At 29.7% G+C, this 17,191-nt stretch overlaps 2 protein-coding genes across 4 annotated transcripts in view; both read left to right on the forward strand.

Annotated features, from left to right (window-relative positions):
- LOC114123846 (adenylate cyclase type 2) overlaps positions 1–17,191 on the forward strand; it is a 237,478-nt gene that overhangs the window by 130,291 nt on the left and 89,996 nt on the right. The gene's annotated exons all lie outside the window — the stretch shown is intronic.
- Positions 1–17,191, forward strand: part of LOC114123843 (protein-tyrosine sulfotransferase) — a 98,065-nt gene that overhangs the window by 66,041 nt on the left and 14,833 nt on the right. The window contains exon 1 of one of the 3 annotated variants that reach the window (XM_050204716.1): positions 729–949. The exons of the other annotated variants lie outside the window; for them this stretch is intronic. Coding sequence (XP_050060673.1) covers positions 914–949 — 36 coding nt within the window. The 5' untranslated portion in view covers positions 729–913. Of the gene's footprint in view, positions 1–728; positions 950–17,191 lie in introns of those variants that run through there. 3 annotated transcript variants of the gene reach the window in all.

Consider the following 17,191-nt stretch of genomic DNA (forward strand, 5'->3'; position numbering starts at 1 on the left):
TAATGTATAAATGTGTGTTAAATCAATAAGTCAAAATGTCTATCTTTCTGTGTATGCGTTAAACGAAATAACTTTTTGATGCTAAACACGATAAAGTAATAATAATTTGTAAATTTCTAGGCAGAAATATACTTACTCCATAATAGTAATGCCCATCGCCATCGTTTTGCTGCCATCTGCACATTTACTACTTTTAATAATATTTTTCTCGCAAATCGCAGTAGAAGTAATTGGTACTATTATTTCCTGTAAATTGTGTTCCGATTCTTTTACCGACATATCATACGATGCCGATAATCAATATTATTGTTTTATATTGCTATAATTTACACTTTATGGTACAATGTAATATAGTCAAAAATATATTTTAAAAAACACCCATAAATCATATTAGTATAATATCTCTAAGTAGGTGCATTATTTTATAATGTTTTATACCATATTTATTTTACATACACATATTGGTAGAATAAATACATATAAATGCAAACTTTGATTATTATTACCTCCTATAAAATATTATACATTATGTGTCGTTTGCATGTGTGTGTATGTGTATGTGTGTGCTTAATACATGCTAGAATTGCTATATAGCTTTATATTATACAATACCTGCTTGTGAAATATTTGTAATTTATTTATGAACCATTTTATTATTATACCTACATTATATACAACAGTGCACAAGCTTTTTTACAGTAGAACGTCGTTGTATTGTGTTCGCTGGCCAGCGTAAATAGTGTTATTTTAACGTGAAATGACTTCCTGCTAAGTATTGAAATTCACCGTTCACCGTTTTGGCATTTTATATAATTATAATAATAATAATATTCTCATCGTTATAACATAACGCCTGCAGTTTACTAGTCTTTCGTCTACGAAATCCACTGCAGCATCACGCATTTCGTGTTTTATGCATTTATATTATACTTCGTCGCACAAAAAATTGGTACAGTATACATATAATATTACTCTACGCTGTAAGCTATAATTGTCGATCTATAATAACCATTTATTAAGAACAAAAAAATATATTTAAAATATTAGTACACGTTATTTATCATATTAAAACAAAAACGCAGAGTAGCAGTATAAGCATTTATATATATATATAATATACACACCGAACACATCACGCAACACCGGAATCATTACTGTCCTCGGGGGTCATTGGCGAACGGCTATACCTATTCTCTACACGCATACATAAAGTATATAATAATACTATTACGTATGCATAATTTTTTATCTGCGCGTTAGTAATAATAATGATGTGTCTGGTCGATTGACGTGATAACTCTTATGCGATTCGTATTGTAGTAATGTAGTACATGTCCCGCGGACCACTAAATTTTGGCATTTTGTAGATTAAAACCGTCCCTACTGGAAATTGATTTTCGTCATTTTCGTAGAATTATTTATGAGCACGCCAAAAGTCATTCGCGTGTTACAGACTTAACGCATGACGCGGTTTACTTTGACATCGCGTGTCTGTAATATTCGTCGGAGTGAATCGATATTATATAATTGTAATTGTAAATATAATAGGTAGAACTCGTTACATATTTAGATTGGCACTTGAATTAAATGGTATTATATTATAGTTTCTATTCTAGAATATAATAATAACAATGATATTATATTATGTTCGATGATCGATGTTTTATATAGCAATCGCGTACCAAATGATTTTTTTAAAATGAACCATGTGCCATCGCGAGTATAGTATAATAATTATATATCATATAACATAATATTATGTAGGCTAATAACGTTTTGTTTATTTTTTACTTGTGAGCTTTTTTTCACTGACCCAAAATGTGTGAAAATATTTGTTATTTATTTCCCATTCATTCCGTGAGATTATAATCAAAACTTTGTTCCAACAGTATTATACCAACTCTAAATTACATCACCATAATTAATTTGTTTTATTTATTTATTCGTTTAGTTGAGGCTTTATTATTATTGGTTAGGTAAATTTTTAAGCATATATTTTATTTTATTTTATTATTTATACAAAATCTAAACATTTGAAGGACATGGAATGTTTTACATTGTGATTATATCTTTTAGAAATTATTTTAAATACAGGAATTGTATTTTTTTTTTTTTTTGTCATTTGATTATCATAGAGTGCATCTGCTTTAGTGCATTGCGTGATACAGCATAAACATTTTACGTAGGTATTGCACTATTGCAGTATATTATTCTGATCAGCCCTCTATTAGCATTACACAAGTAGTGGATTTTTATTGATTATAGGTAATAATGTGTGCTAGAAAGGTATTTCAAGTATACCTATAACGATACTTACAGTTATTGATATTTTGCCAATTACTAAATTTTATTTGCAATTTTCCTATATTAATAAGAAGAGTGCCGTTATAAGAATTTCTTTTGTTTCAAATTTATATACAGAATGCAGTGTTAAGCAATTTTACCACAATCGATTTCTTTAATAACATAATATTATATTGTGGTTTGTGTTTTAGCCTTCGGTATTGAAGAAATGGGTCATAATAATATACCTACAGCTAAAATAAAATTATTAATTTTGACTGAATGTTATTGATGTCTGAAACTAAGTGAATTTGTTTAAATTTACATACACTATAATGTGTAGAAGAAATCCAAATGAAAATTAATACATTTAATATATTAAAATAATGTAAAAACTTCCAGATTCCTGACTTGAAAGATTATTATTATTACTACTACTACCTATTTTATTTTTGTTTGAGATTCCAACAGATTTCGTTGTTTTATTTATACTGAGCATAATTAAATTCATCGGTCCTTTAAATGTACATCGAAAAATAATAATTATTTATATTCTTAGTACAAAGAATGTGATGGAAATATTCAAGCGAGTTTAGTCCAGATTTGTGTTTGTGCTAGGTATATCAAAACAAAAAAGTACCTATCTATATTTTAATATTAGTATATCACGTATATCGTACGTCGTAACAGAATAAGACGAATAAATCGGAATAAAAATTCAGAATAATTTAAGCGCTATTATAATTTATAAATGTAAGTATATTGAACATCTACAAGCAATTCCTCTGACGCATGATAAGTATATCCTTGAGTACAATACGTTGTGAGTGTAATATAAATACCGATTGGCCGCTAGCGATGATCGATTGTGCCAAAAATATAATCGTTATTCAAATTGCTTTGCTAATATCGTTTGCGTACGCCACAATCATGTATTTATATCTGTGGCCAATATAGGTCTTAGATTCTGACTAGACACAATAATCAAAATGCCTAGAATCAAACTGTATAGCGGTACATAATATTATAATAACAGGCCGATGGGTATAGGTAAGGCGTGTAGTTCAAAAATCTCAAACAAAATAGCTGCGGCTAACCGTTGTTTCTTAATATAAAGTAGGTAGGTATATGCTATTATCGTTATGTGTGTAATAATATTATAAACTATATTTGTGATGTATATTGCATACGCGTGCAGAAGTTAAACTAATAATTAGTCTATATAATTGTATTACTACTATTAATATTACTTTTGTAATATATGTTTATAAATAGTTTTAGTTAATATATTATAGTAGTGTAGTACTTATATACTTTTTATTTTCACTATCTTAAAGTTCTTACCATGTTTAAAAAAAAAAAATTATCTACAACAACTTGCGTACCGCGACATTTGACACGCGCTTCGGCGCCGTTGACCTTTCTTTGTTCTCTGTTTTTCGATATTTTATCCGTATCGTAACATATAAATATAAAGACTTGAGTGTTATTGTTCGTGATATAGGTTTCCTCGTATCCACTTCTTAATCTTTCAATTTTACTCGTACGTTATACTTATAAAAAATTATAATGCAATGTAATGCACATAAATATACTATATACACAAATACTATGTATCAAATTACTTTTTACCTATGTTTTCATGATAAATTACGTCATGGGCGTAAAATAAATAATTAATTACATCGTTTTCATTAACCTACAATTTTTGTTAAGTATTGAAGTAAGTATACTAAATAATGGATCAGTAACTGACAGTTACATAATAAATATATACAGAATAATTATTTTAAAAATAAACATTCATTATATCGAAAATATGTGGATTTAAAAAAAAATAAATGTTTGCAAAAAAAGTAAATCTCCAAAAAAGGTTTATTACTTTTCAAGAAAATTACAACCATTTACCTTTACAATAATCACATGTATGTTCTATTTTAAAAATTCGTTATGTAGTCATAAATCATAATACCTTCCACTTACATAATTTTTTTCGTGGAAATAAAAGTTACTTGTATACAGTATATGAATATTACACACAAATGAAATACACATAATAGCTAATTTAGAACAATAATTACTAATTAGTATTTGTTGTGCTGTAATAATTATTTTACATATTATTATATGTTATAATTATATTGTAATAACTAGTTTTTTTAGCGATTATCCACGCAGTATTTTGTCATCGGTGCCATAAAATACTCTTATTTACGTTCTATATTATGTATTGGTACTACGCACAGTTTACTTCTTATAATCCGTGTCGATTTAAAACAGAAAAAAAAACCTCCGCTTTTCTTCTAGTCGAAAATAATTAGGTCAAGATGACAAATCTATTTTCATTATAATAATATATTTATGTGTACATACAATATGTATGGCGTGTAAAACGCTTAATAAGATTCCTAAAACGATCGGACAACTGGAAAATACGTAACGCGTAAAATGACCGCGAATTCGTATATGTATAATACGAAAACACTGTGACGGATACTTAAAAATATCTTTTAGATTCACCGCCGTATCCGTCCATTTAATTAAACCGTATCTCTAGCTGTATAATATATAGGTACATACATGTTTGTTCAATTAAAATCTACGATTGAACAAACCATTTAGAGACATGACGTATTATATTATAATCCGCGGTATACGCGGACAACGGTACCCAGCCACCCAAGTAGAGTTCTTATATAGGAGATGCAAAATATTGCAATATTCCATCGTCGGTATAATATGTTACAGGGTTACGTTTAGTTCAGGGTATAGTGGATAATGTTGTCAAACTTTTAAAGCATGGTGACCGGTGGTACTTTAATACTGCAAATGATGGTATACATAGTTTGTATACTACGATATAATATTTAAGAGGATTGGAAGCGATGATTTTATGTTTTTGGCTAACGCATACGTAACATAAGATTATAGATAATCTGAAAACAGATATGAATTTGTAGTCAAATCTACTTGATATGGACTTACCCACATAATTTTTGATATTATGCCCCCCTCCCCAAAATCCTAAAAACGTTGTATCATAAAAAGAGTAATTAAAAAATTAAAAAATTTAAATTTTGGAGAAATTAAAATCAAGACAATCAAAAATATAGAAAAGTTGCTCTCGGGAAGACTCGACGAAAAGTTCAAATCTATTTTCAAAATCCTTATCGCTTCATTTTATTAATCGGTTAAATAAAAATAGAAAATCACCGCTTTTGATCCTCTTAACTTAAGTGTCTACTACGCAGTCGTAGTCGAAGCTCGGACCATTGATGGTTATCCTTCAAACGTGTACGTGAATTCTCACTTTATATTTTATATCTTTATTCTACACATCAGTAGTAGTGTATAGTATAACTTTGTACCCATTTGAGGACGTAATTTTATTTAGCTCAAGTATTATAGAATTATAAAGCGCTCCTGCAGGTGTGAACCGCGTATTGCCCGAACAATTTATTTCGTTCGGTTGGACGTCGCGGTCGTGCAAGGACCGACTGCGTCCTACTGCTGCTGACTGCTACCTATATGGCTATATAATAATAATATGACTGCTGCTCCTGCTGTTGCTTTGTAGTCGAGTTTTATAATTGCGTCCGTGTGGTGCCGGATTTAATCCCACCGTGTGTGGTGAATACAAATTACCGAACGCGTGGCCCGACCGTAGTTGTTATACATAAAACATAATATCTAATTTATATATTGTGTGTATACGGTGTGATGTTTTTTTATCGTCGTTGACCATCCGCCGCCTGCAATTTCAAACAAAGTTACAATTTATATAATATCAAATAATATGTAGACGGGTCGTTAAAATCACTTTGACACCTAGAAAAATTCACTACCTATCTATAGCACAAAATTCAGCAAACGTAATTTATCCAGAATAACTAAGACAGTATACGGTTACCGGCCAATGGGCGAACAATCGCTCTGTATATACGTGTATTTCTATACTATAATTAATAATAACGATGCTCTGCACCTACCACCGCGGGCCGTGACTCACACGCGCCACGCGTGTCATCACGTCGTCGTCGTAGTAGCTGAAAAGGTAAAACCAGCTCTCAGCCGCGGGATGAGAGAAAGAAAAAGAGTAATTTTTATTTAGGAATATTTATTTTTATAATTTTTCTATACGTATGTACTAAAAATATTTAGTCTGTCACCCGAGGAGTGAAAAATAATTTTTTTTAAATGCTGTTTTTTAAGGGTCAAAAAAAAAAATTCAATAGCAACGCCTGATGTCGATGTGATATATATGTAAAGTCGTAAAGTCGATAAGTCAAAAATATCATCTATACATTAAATCAGAAAACCAAAATTATTATTTATCCACATGATGCGTTACGTTAAAATATTAGTATTAGCCATTAGGAAACCAAACTTAACACGGGTGTATTTTGTACAAAGTTCGTGGAACAACCATAGTATTGTATAAAATATATATTATTATATTATTTAAGAATGCAGAGGATATATATTACTATTATGATACGTGCGTAGGCGTGTGCTATATATTTTGTTGACTGAGGGGAGCGTAAAATGGCTAAAATTTCTACAATCTGGTAGTTATTATATTGTAATGGCATATAATTTGATTTATCGTTCCCGCGGGACATTATGTAAGAAGGGTGGCTTATAGCGCTACTCGTGTATAATATTATTATAATGTATATACATCGGACATTCGAAACAATGCCTCTGCCACGCTCCGATGGTATATTTCTCGTTTTTGGTATGTTTACAGGGTAGGTGATCACTGATTATCCATGTTTTATCGTATAATAGATATTAGTTTTATTAGTGTGTATAAGTAATTTCTGGAGACCCTATCGTTGAAATCTGGCAGATATCCAGAAATCTAAATTGTCTGAACTATCCAGATTTTTAGATTTATACCTACGCATGTTCGTTTACCAAAATTATTCAACCATACAAATATTTTATAGTTTTACGCTATTCACTAATAATAATTATTTTTTACCAGCACTATATAATCTAATATTCTAACATATTACATAATTTTTATATAGTATATCAAAAATATAGAATTACATGAAATCATATTTTCGACTAAATCTTATTTAACTTTCGTTACCATCGCGGCCGCGGCATCGCATATTTGCGCGTATACGTAGATACTGTGTATGAATTATTATAGGACTCACTTTTATCAGACGAATTATTTTATTTTTTTTAATTCTTAGTACAATTTAAATGCACTACCTATAAAAAATTACAAACATTTTATAAGAATTTCATATTATAAATAAGAATATGTGAAAACAGCCATCTTCAGTCTTGTGATAATTTTTTCGTTTCGTTAGTTCAGTAAATTTAGCATAATAAATAGATATATTTTTTCATTTTACTTGACCTGGTTTATAGTACAATATATTATACTAGATTTGTTTCTTATTAATATTCATTTAAATTGAGTTTCTTGGTTAAATATATTTACAAATGTTATAGCTTATATATTTCATACATTTCATTCCGCGGTTAATGTCGGCATCGCAACGAAAATATACTTTTAGTAATTTAGATACATTTCAGATAATTATCATACTGAATTCATTAAATGTATAAATAAAAAGAGAAAAACGTACTTTATATTTATTATACATTTAAATTTAAATACAATTTAGCGCTCATTACATGAAACACAGTTAAATACTTATGTAAATGTTGATTAAATTGAAATAAAAACATTGCTATTTAAGATGTTTGTAAAATTAGAATATATATTATAGGACAAAAAAAAAATAATAATAAATAAATTGCTCTTATATATATTTTCACAAAGTTTGATAGAAAGAATTAACTATAAAGTATTTAATTATTTTTATTCTAGGTAATCAATTTCTTAAGTAAATAATTTAATATAAATTATAACAAAATGTATTACACGTAACATGGTATTAGAGGGCATTAATTATGTTTGTTAATTCCTTCTGTTTACGCAATGAAATATTATACAATAGACTTTTTAGTTTATTTTTTTGTATCAAAATGTGTCCGCCAAAATACACTCATTTTTTGATGTTTTGAATTATGGATTTTTTTACTGGCATTTGGTCTATGATATTATTTATTTGCTTCAGTGACTTCAATTGTCGTCTTATATGTATATTGTATATATATATATTATATCCATTTAAGTATTATGGGTCCCGAAACTGTCTACGCTTTCACCGACATGACCGTAATTAGGTGTGATGGATGACTAAATCTTTCTATGCCATTGTTCTAGAAGATGCAATATATTGTCGCTATACCACGCGATTCAAATATGTATTATTTAAATGTACACCTATATAAACAGTTCCAGTTCAACGGTTTATAACCAAACACCAGCATTTGGTATAGATATGTAGTGCACAACGATCGACTCTGAATTTGCAAATGTTAGCCATATTTAAAATTTGATTGATTTTCACTATTGGTGTTGTTTATTGTTATTAATACAAAAGGTTTAACTGTTTAGATATCAAATCTATACTTAATATAAAACAATTTAAAAAACGTTATATCCCATACATATTGTATAGATATGTCAGTTATGTGTAATTATATATTATTTTATTTCTGGGTCATAATTGTAGTATTACCTGATGTATACCTTTGACACACTCCGTACGCAGGTACACGATAATTTATGTAAATGCACAAGACTATGTTGCCAAAATACATCACCTTAATCGTCACAGTTAAGCTCACAATATATATTTATCGTTTGGTCTGTTCATCGTGAATTAAAACTAAGGTTTAATTATTATATTTACGACTGTATAAACTTTTAGAAAACATGAATTGTTTATGCAAACGTATAAATTAAAATCGGATAATTTATGACATAAAACATTTGTATTCTTGGCGTGTTTAAAATTTAAATTGTTATTTTCAAATAATTTATAATTGTTTTAATGTATATTTACTATCATACGATAAAACATTCAACAATAGAAGTACAGATTAAACGTATACCTATATTAATAAAGGCGTATTGAATCGTGTAATGATAGCGTTAAAAAAACGTAAATCATTTGTCTGCAACTACTAACTAGTAACTTCTATAGGTACCTACTTTTACAATAGTGATAACCATCTTTATAATAGTTCGAGTTCTGTAAACCCGACTATAGTTGTTATCATTATAATTTATATTAATATCAAAAACCTACAAATACGTCTTAAAACACGACCCGTTTGTTTAACAAAACCATTTCTATTCCGTTGTATATATTATAATGTGAAGCTTTTCCATGCGTATTTCTTTTTTGTTTTACAATATTTGTGATTAGATTGACATTTTAACCTCTAACAACTATGCGATTTTGAATGTTTTTTCCTAAAGTACAAAGAAATGTAATTCAATATTTATTAAAATAAATCATTATTCATTGTTGATATTAATCATCGAATAATCGAGCAAATAATTCATCTGACACATCATCATAATATAATGTAATATTACATATATAAATATATTGTGATGCAGTTTTTAACGTGGGTCTCATTGTCATTGCACACGGCATTGTGAAATAACGACCGACTTCAACGTGTGATTAGGTTATGCACGTATATCTATATATTATATATTTATTATAATATAATATATCTTATTATGTGTGTTATGTGTATAAAGTATTTTGACGATATATATTAACAAATGATAGATATGGCCATTGCATATGAATGATATTATATAGAAATATTATTTTAAAACCGACTTGTGTGGTTAATATTTTTTCATGCGACCGGGACACAACATCACAATAGGTACAGTAGGTACACGTGCCAACTATTTTTCAAAGACGTTTTTATTTTACTCTCAAAATGAAAATAACATACGTACCGGATTCTATCGTAAGTATACGTACTTCCATATGCGTACCTATAAATTCGTACGTGTTCCATAACAGTATACGTAGGAACTGTAGTGGAGACGCGTTTCGAGAAAACTTCCAGAGTCCGTTCGAATATAAAAATATATCGTCCCGTCGTAAACACACGTACAAGGCACGTCTAGTCATTTTATCCGACGCCCTGCCAGTGCAAACCACGAGCTAGTGTTATAATATTATTGTTGCGCAGCGTTCCGGAATTCGTGGTTCAATATAATAAATGTATAGTAGCACGTCATGCATTTTTTATTTTCGCGTACTATTTTATTATTATGCCCGTCGTAATATCATATAATATGCATATGAGCGCGCCAGGAACAATGGCATTTACTCTCTAAAAACACTTGTTTAACACGTGCAATGTGTACGGTATAGAAAACAGAGAGAGATACGATTGGCCGTAGCAGTCAATAGGGACCTAAAGACTTTTTGGACGTATCAATAGATAGTGCGTTGTCCGTCTTTCCGATCGGTCACGAAACTCTACGAATATTTATATTACAATAATATAATACTCAACGTGCAAATCGTGTGTGAGCGAACTCAATGCAATAAAACGTTATTCAATATTATATTATTGTACTACTATAGATAAATGACCACTCACGCCGAAGATGGCTATCTGTGGGCCGTCGTTGTGTTCAATAGTTATAATAACAAGCACCAAATGATTTAAACACTACCTACTCGTTTATATACGAAAACAAACAGTAATCTAGTTATTATAATATCCTATACAGACGATACAACACACACGTACACGCACGTTTGGAGCATAAACCACTTAATACGCGTGCACGATGATGTTATTATTATTATCATCGTCGTTATTATTATTAGTAGTAGTATTATTGTTATTATTGTGCTGTGGGACGATATATGAGCACCGTCCATCGTAAAACATAGGTAAAGCGTATAAATATATATATATATTGCCAGCTTGTTTTTTTTTATATGTATTACGACGTTTGTATAATAATTATTTCGAGTGCACTTAAAAATTACAAACGCGGCAACCGTATACGAAGTACCGCTCGGCGCGCCGGTCGTCCCCCTTGGATGAATTACAACCGCGAACGACTACAGCTATTGAAAATTTATTGTTAATAATTTCATTCCGCCAAATATCATAATGAACCAACAGCCGAAATAATAATGTTATCATACGATCGCGCGGCGGTTACATCATATTATTCAAACGCAACGGTGTATGCGTTAAATTAAACCCGTACACATTTAAAACGATAACACGCTTTATTATTATATTATTACACCTTTATACAATATTATGTTTCTGTGTGGTTTAATTTAACGATGTTTGTTTTTTATATAATATTTGAAGAACTTGTAGACCTAAGTGCGTGTATACATAGTATTATGGAAATCAAGTTAAAACGTGTAACACGTTTTGATGGCTTTTTACAATGTTTTGTTATTTTCAAAAAAAAAAATAATAATAATAATAATAACTAAATCTTATATGGCTAGCATGTATCTAAGACCAAAAAATAAAAGATAAACCCCTTGAAAAGCAAAATTCGTATTGGGTGGCTAGTTGTATATTACATTCCATAAATAACTCTGACCCCGCGCGTAAAGTTCAAATACAGGACATGTTTTATACGCCTATGGCTATTTCAAGCCATTATAACAACGTATGAAATGAAGTCTATTTTGAACTTGATCTAGTCGTTTTCGGAGAAAAGGCAATTTTGGCGAATATTTCCTTTTTGGCGAATTCGTGTAAAACCGGTGGAATGGAAAACAAACTATATAATATAATCGTCTTAAAACTTTTCCCTTGACAAAAAAAAAAGACACAAATGCAACAAAGTAAAATAAATTGAAAAAAAACGGAAAGCTCTTTTGTACATAAGCCTCCCCGGTGAAGCTTCCGGTCTTCTTATATACTATATTTTCAGTTGTTGAGGACATTTCCTTTCTAACCGCGAAATTACAACGGTCAAATTAACGGTCTCCTTGACGGTTTTGTGACCCACGCACGAGTTAGATCAATACCGTTATATATTATTATTGTTCGCTTTCTAATATATATTAATGTAGGTACTGGATAAACATTGTTTTTTTTTTTATCGAATCGTGGAAGCATGTTTTTGACACACTTCATGAGTTGTTTGTATACATATTGTAATTAAACTATTGTACATACAAACAATATATTGTGATACCAATACAAATACCGAAATACTTATATTTTAAAATATTCATATATCCACTATATATTAATTATAAACGTATAGGCAATAACAATTTTTATTAAAAAATTAATCAAGTCGATTTTGTTATATTGGTATACAGTTTTTTTTTGTACCCTATATTCCTGTCTGGTCAAGCAAAGTTTGTTCTTGTTTACCTACTGCATAGTATTGTTTTCACAAGTAATTGAAAACTCAAATCTCGATGTATTAAGGGTATATTTTTTATGTACTTGTTCATAAAAGAACAAAACAAACCGTTCGGTCAAGTTAAACATTAAATTAATTTGAATGATGTATATACGAGTATATATATACGGTATTTATATCATACATAATATCTTTTGTAATCTAGCTTCTAACTATATAACTATGACTTGCATACTGGCTGATCATAAAATGATTATTAAAACATTTCTAAGATACAAACTACATGAACACACAGATAAATATTACGCAAACTATATGTGTGTATATCATAATATATTATATATAAGACCGACTCCTGTTGTAAACATAATAATTGGTTTTAACCTCGATAATATCGTGTCAATTACACTAGCGATTCAAGAATAAAATACTTGTTTTATATTATATTATTTAACGACGGGTAAACGGAATTATAATGATGATATATTCCGTGGGATAAAACGCCATTTGTGAGATCGCAGACATTGTATAAAAATATATTCTATTATACTCGAATGTCTTGTACGAATCTGACCGAGCTCTAGATAATCATTCGATTCGTAAATAATTATAAATAATATATATGTAAAGCGTATAGGGTCGTCCGTTGTTAGGGTTGATCTCTCGACTTAATGTAAATTCTAGAACTGCGTCAGTGATAAGATCTTAACAATAATAAGACAACCTTTTGAGATCGCGACCGCTTCGGCGGTGACATTGATATTAAACGAAGTCTGCTCATATATATATATAAACAGTAATGGCGTCTCCCCGACTGGCGATGGCAGCAGTCGAAATGGTTGACAATGTACTATCTAAGTAATAATATAAGTGGCGGCCAAAACAGTATAAAAGGTTCTCGAACTGTTGACGTTTTTGACCCTTTTGGGTGATTATCCTTTCTCTTATTCGGATATCACAGACTTTCCATCGCGTCTCCATCACGCATTTATTCTTTGTCCGCAAGTAGGACTTTTTAAAACGATATTTCTCAGCATGTAAACTCTTATTTTTGTTATATTTTAAATAATGCGTATATCAACTATGTATGTATGTGTGTGTAAGTGTTTACTGTAGTAATATATTATGATTTATGGCGCGAGGAGACGTTTTCTTGTAAAGCACGTCATACATACATACATACATAATAATTATATTACACATTATGTATCCTTGATCCTCTTGACTCCAGTATGATATCAAACACATTGATTAGCGTCTGTTTAGAATGCCAACCCATGTACATTGTACATAATATGCAATATACATCTTATGTACAAAATTCTGTTGGACATTGGTTAACGTTGTACACATATTGACATGAACGTGTTCGCGGTCCAATACATTTCTTACCCATTGAAAAAACGCCGATGATTGCGTAGGCGGTCAACTGCATTCAAAACTGTTACAGCGGCGACCAATTTACGATATTCGGTGGTCATAAAAGCGTTCGCGTGCGATGACTGCTGTGTGAGCAATATCAATTTGAACGGGACAAATCGCGTGGAAATGATATATATATATATAAATAATAACCCCTCCTATTTCGTGTATAATATAAATAATAAATATATATAAGTACTGGTGCAAAAATATAAATTGTATAAATCACGTTATTGTTTACGACACCGATGAGAAATGGTAAATAAAACTCTGTCGATTATTATATTTTCTTGTTTATATATATATATATATATTTATCGAACTTAGAAATTGGCAAAAACCGTAGTGAACGCGCGTAATTTATAAATATATATATTATATACACCACTTTCCACGCACCACGAAATCGGTCTGATAATAATTTATTGTGTTGGCGGTGGTGGTGGTGGTGGTGGTGGTGGTCCATTAGAGAAATGTGTCGTTTTATAAAATACGACCACAACTATGTACAGTGTATACCTATAACGATTGTCGGTTGGTCGGTTTGTCACACCTTCGACTTGTTCGTATCACGTACACCCCACCTGCAACAATCTCCAAAAGCGTTTTTTCAGGGCCAACTGTGATGAGGAGTTTATACCTATTACGAAATATATCATGGTTAACTGTGTGACTAAATGATAGATATTCAGCTGCTAGATAACCGCATATAATAGATATATATAGCTTTTATAAATACGGACAATCGGTAAATGTCCGGTTTTTCTTTATTTGATGCCGACGAACCTAAAGTTATAGTTATATTATAAATTATAATGTGGTATATGTATTATACAATTGGTTGAACTCTTGTGCGTGAGAAATGTTAGGAATTAATTTTTTTTCACGATAGCTTTATCATTAAATATACTTTTATTAGTGTCATACAAGTCACCGATGATCGTACGAAGTGTATACTTTTTTTTATTTACAGTTTTGGATAGAAATAAGATATTAAAATAAAAGCTCTTTGTAAAATTTGATATAATTTTAGATAAATTTGAAGTGTTCTCATAATCTATAACATAATTTTTTCTAACTTAACCTTACACAACTACAGTCAATTGTTTATTAGGTACTACAAAAACTACAAGAACATGCGCCGTCGAATTTAGTTTTGGCGCTTTAGGCCTGGGAAATTAACATCGTTATTGCTCACATAAACCAAATTCGGTTTGTCTCTAGTGTATTTGATGTTCTATAGTTGTCCAATACTGAAACATATTAATATATCTCTCAAAATGTTAATCTTTAACAATTTCTGTATTAAAATTCTAAAATAATCAACTTATAATAATATTAAGTATAATAAACTTTCTCGTAATTTTTAACGGGTTTTTAACGAGTTTTTAATGGGCTTCTATCGTTTTTTCTATCTCACTATAACCAACTATAACCAACTTCACACAAAAAAATACAGATGTCGTGTCATTTTTTTTTTTTTTTAATAACAAGTTAATAACCGTTTTAATTTTGTAGTATGCGTTGTTCAGTTGAAGTGGATACTTAAAATTCAAGTACTTCTATACACCTATAATGTGCATTAGAATTTAAAACCAATTGCAAATATGAGCAGTTGTTTTTGTTAAAAAGTTGTTAAAAAGCTATGCTCTGTTTTTTTATTAATTAATCATTTTATTCTCAAACTTAATAACGAGAGTATTAAAGTTTGGTGTGGAAAAAATTGTGCAACTTGTATTTATTTTTATTGCGTTTCGTTCTCTTCTTTCGTTAACATTTGGAGTGCGCCGCCGCTGAATGTTTCGCGGAGGCGTACTCCGGACGTATTATTTATGATGTCGGATAAAAAGTGTACACACACATTGGCTTTAGGGTTTTGATCAAATAAAATATAAAAAATAAATAAATAAACAGTAAGGTTTCGATCGAAAGCCCTCGTATCTTCGTCCCGTGAGAGAGTTTTTTCTTTCTTTGCGTGTTCGTTTCACTAACTCCAAAGAGTACGTATATAATATTATATATATAAATATGTAATAAGAATATCGTTTCCTCGAACTTCGGGTCAAACATTTTTACCGGGCTCAGAGATGTACTTAGTGTGTATGTATTTTTAGTTTATAATAAACTCTTAGCCTGTGATTTGGACCTTTCAGATGACTCGAAATCATCGATAAACGAACATCGTTATTTCTTTATTATGTTCTATGTTCGACAAGCTGTAATTTGACATGTTCATACTACAATGTATAATAATGTCTTCGGACATAACGTTTGTATTCATATACCAATATAAAATAACTTTTTCGATTCATTATTGTCAATTGTATGTATTGGCTGTATTTACATATTATTATTCTAATGAATAATAATATTTTTTTATAAATTAGACTTATCAAACTTAAAAACTAAAATATTAAACTGTGTACTCTTGTTAAATTTTTTGGGAATTTAAAATTTAAAACTAAAAATACATTTTTACCAATTAAAAATATTTTTATCACATTAGTTGCGAAAAATATACATGAGTGTTTACATAAATATATATATTATACACTAGCGAGTGAAAATCTCTTCAATGATTTTATTTTAGGTTATTAGTATTATAATAGACTTGAATTCAATGTATTATCATTATTATTATTATTAATAATATGTAATTACAAAACTTTAAATCTCATTTCAATTATTATATCAAACATAAATTCTATATTTACAAAAATAAAGGAGACAAAATATACGAATATAGCGTAGGTTATTGAAGAGTTTTCTAATGGATAGGACTAGTTGAACTTGATTCCGCCAACCTTAGATTTATCTTATTTTTAGAAAATTATTACTAATAAATAGGTACGGTATGACAGTTTTATAAACCAAATTTCAAACATTTACAATTTTTGGATATAAGTAATATTTATTTTAATTATGACTTGCGAGGAAAAACGATCAAGTTTGAAGCATTTAATTCACGCAGTGTACGCATGTGTATATTATTTCTGATAGTATTATTATTATTATTTTAGTCGTTTATTTATTGTGTCCATAGTTTATCGTTATTTCAATCATGGAATGTACCTACCTGTATAATTGTATGCACTAAAATTTAAATCGAATCGCAATCAATTAATCTAATAGGTATACAAGTGCGGCGCGTATACGCACAACATAATATTATTTCCTAGTTAATAAATTATTTTTTATAGGTTTTTCGCT

This window comes from Aphis gossypii, chromosome 3 (genome assembly GCF_020184175.1).
Source record: "Aphis gossypii isolate Hap1 chromosome 3, ASM2018417v2, whole genome shotgun sequence".
NCBI classification, from domain to species: domain Eukaryota; kingdom Metazoa; phylum Arthropoda; class Insecta; order Hemiptera; family Aphididae; genus Aphis; species Aphis gossypii.